Source organism: Propithecus coquereli, unplaced genomic scaffold, assembly GCF_000956105.1.
Source record: "Propithecus coquereli isolate 6110/MARCELLA unplaced genomic scaffold, Pcoq_1.0 Scaffold5, whole genome shotgun sequence".
In the NCBI taxonomy this organism is placed as follows: Eukaryota; Metazoa; Chordata; class Mammalia; order Primates; family Indriidae; genus Propithecus; species Propithecus coquereli.
This window is the reverse complement of record NW_012150840.1, coordinates 1,222,634-1,223,691: the sequence shown is the minus strand read 5'-3', so window position 1 is coordinate 1,223,691 and position 1,058 is coordinate 1,222,634. Positions and strand designations below refer to the sequence as shown.

Here is a 1,058-nt window from a genome sequence, read left to right as displayed (position 1 = left end):
AAATTACCCAGTCTGTGGTATTCTGTTATAGCAACAGAAAACAGTGTAAGACAATTGGGTTAAATAAAATGTATTATTAAAATTAATTTTACCATTTTTACTTTTTAAAACATGGCCACTAGAAAATTTAAAATTACATATGTGATTCCTTTATATCACTACTGGAGAGCACCAATCTAGTCCATGTAAAGAGGTCTGGGCACTTTTAAATGAGGTAGCATGATGCCTGACATCATCAGATTGGTAGTTCAATATCTTCAGATGTCATATGCTAGATTCTGATTCCAAATAGAAGATTCCTGTTCCAAAATTTTATTCCTCATAATACTTACCACAATATGACTGAAAATGCTAGTCTTGGCAAGGGAAAGAATTGTTTTATCATCCAAACTAGTAAGTTTTGGTCGGGGCTTGATCCTGGGCTGCATTTTTATAACTTCATCATCAAATTTCAAATCCTGGGACAATACTGCTCCTTCTGAATTTTTTTTGCTTTCTTCTAGAATAACATTGTTGAATGAAGAAAATAAAGAGTGAGCCTTGACCTAAAAAATTTATTAAAAATATCAATATCAAAAATTCAGTTGCTATATTTTTCATTTTGAAAACAAATAGGCTGTGTAGAAAAGATGAATTGACTCTTTTCAGTTATACAGTAGTATCTACGATGATCAGAATTACATTAGGAAATCTATGAAAGCAGATTAAGATTGTAGGCTAAGCGTGGGTGTGTCCATTCCCACCCACTGAAAATTTCTTAAAACTGGCAAAAGATGTAATTAAATATTTCATAACAGTGGAGAAGGTGCCGACAAAAGACTAGAAATTATGACATATAAATCAGAAGGGACTGAACTGACAGAAAAATAGGAGCAGCAATGTAATCTCTAGCCAAAACATATGCAGAAGATAAGCACTTTGAAGACCAGATCCAGAGAAACTTGATGTTCAGAGTGAATAAATAAAAGACCAAGAGGATGCTCTAGTTATCAGGTAATTAAATAATTATGGTAAGAACTGTGAATGAATGAACAAGAGCTACATGAATAAACAGAACT

General features: G+C 32.6%; 1 protein-coding gene across 1 annotated transcript in view; it reads right to left on the bottom strand.

Annotated features, from left to right (window-relative positions):
• The window catches only part of LOC105819719 (leucine-rich repeat-containing protein 9), a 146,682-nt gene that overhangs the window by 68,805 nt on the left and 76,819 nt on the right, over positions 1-1,058 (bottom strand). The window contains exon 15 of the mRNA XM_012656027.1: positions 333-545. Within this exon, the coding sequence (XP_012511481.1) occupies positions 333-545 (213 nt within the window). The remainder of the gene's footprint in view (positions 1-332; positions 546-1,058) is intronic.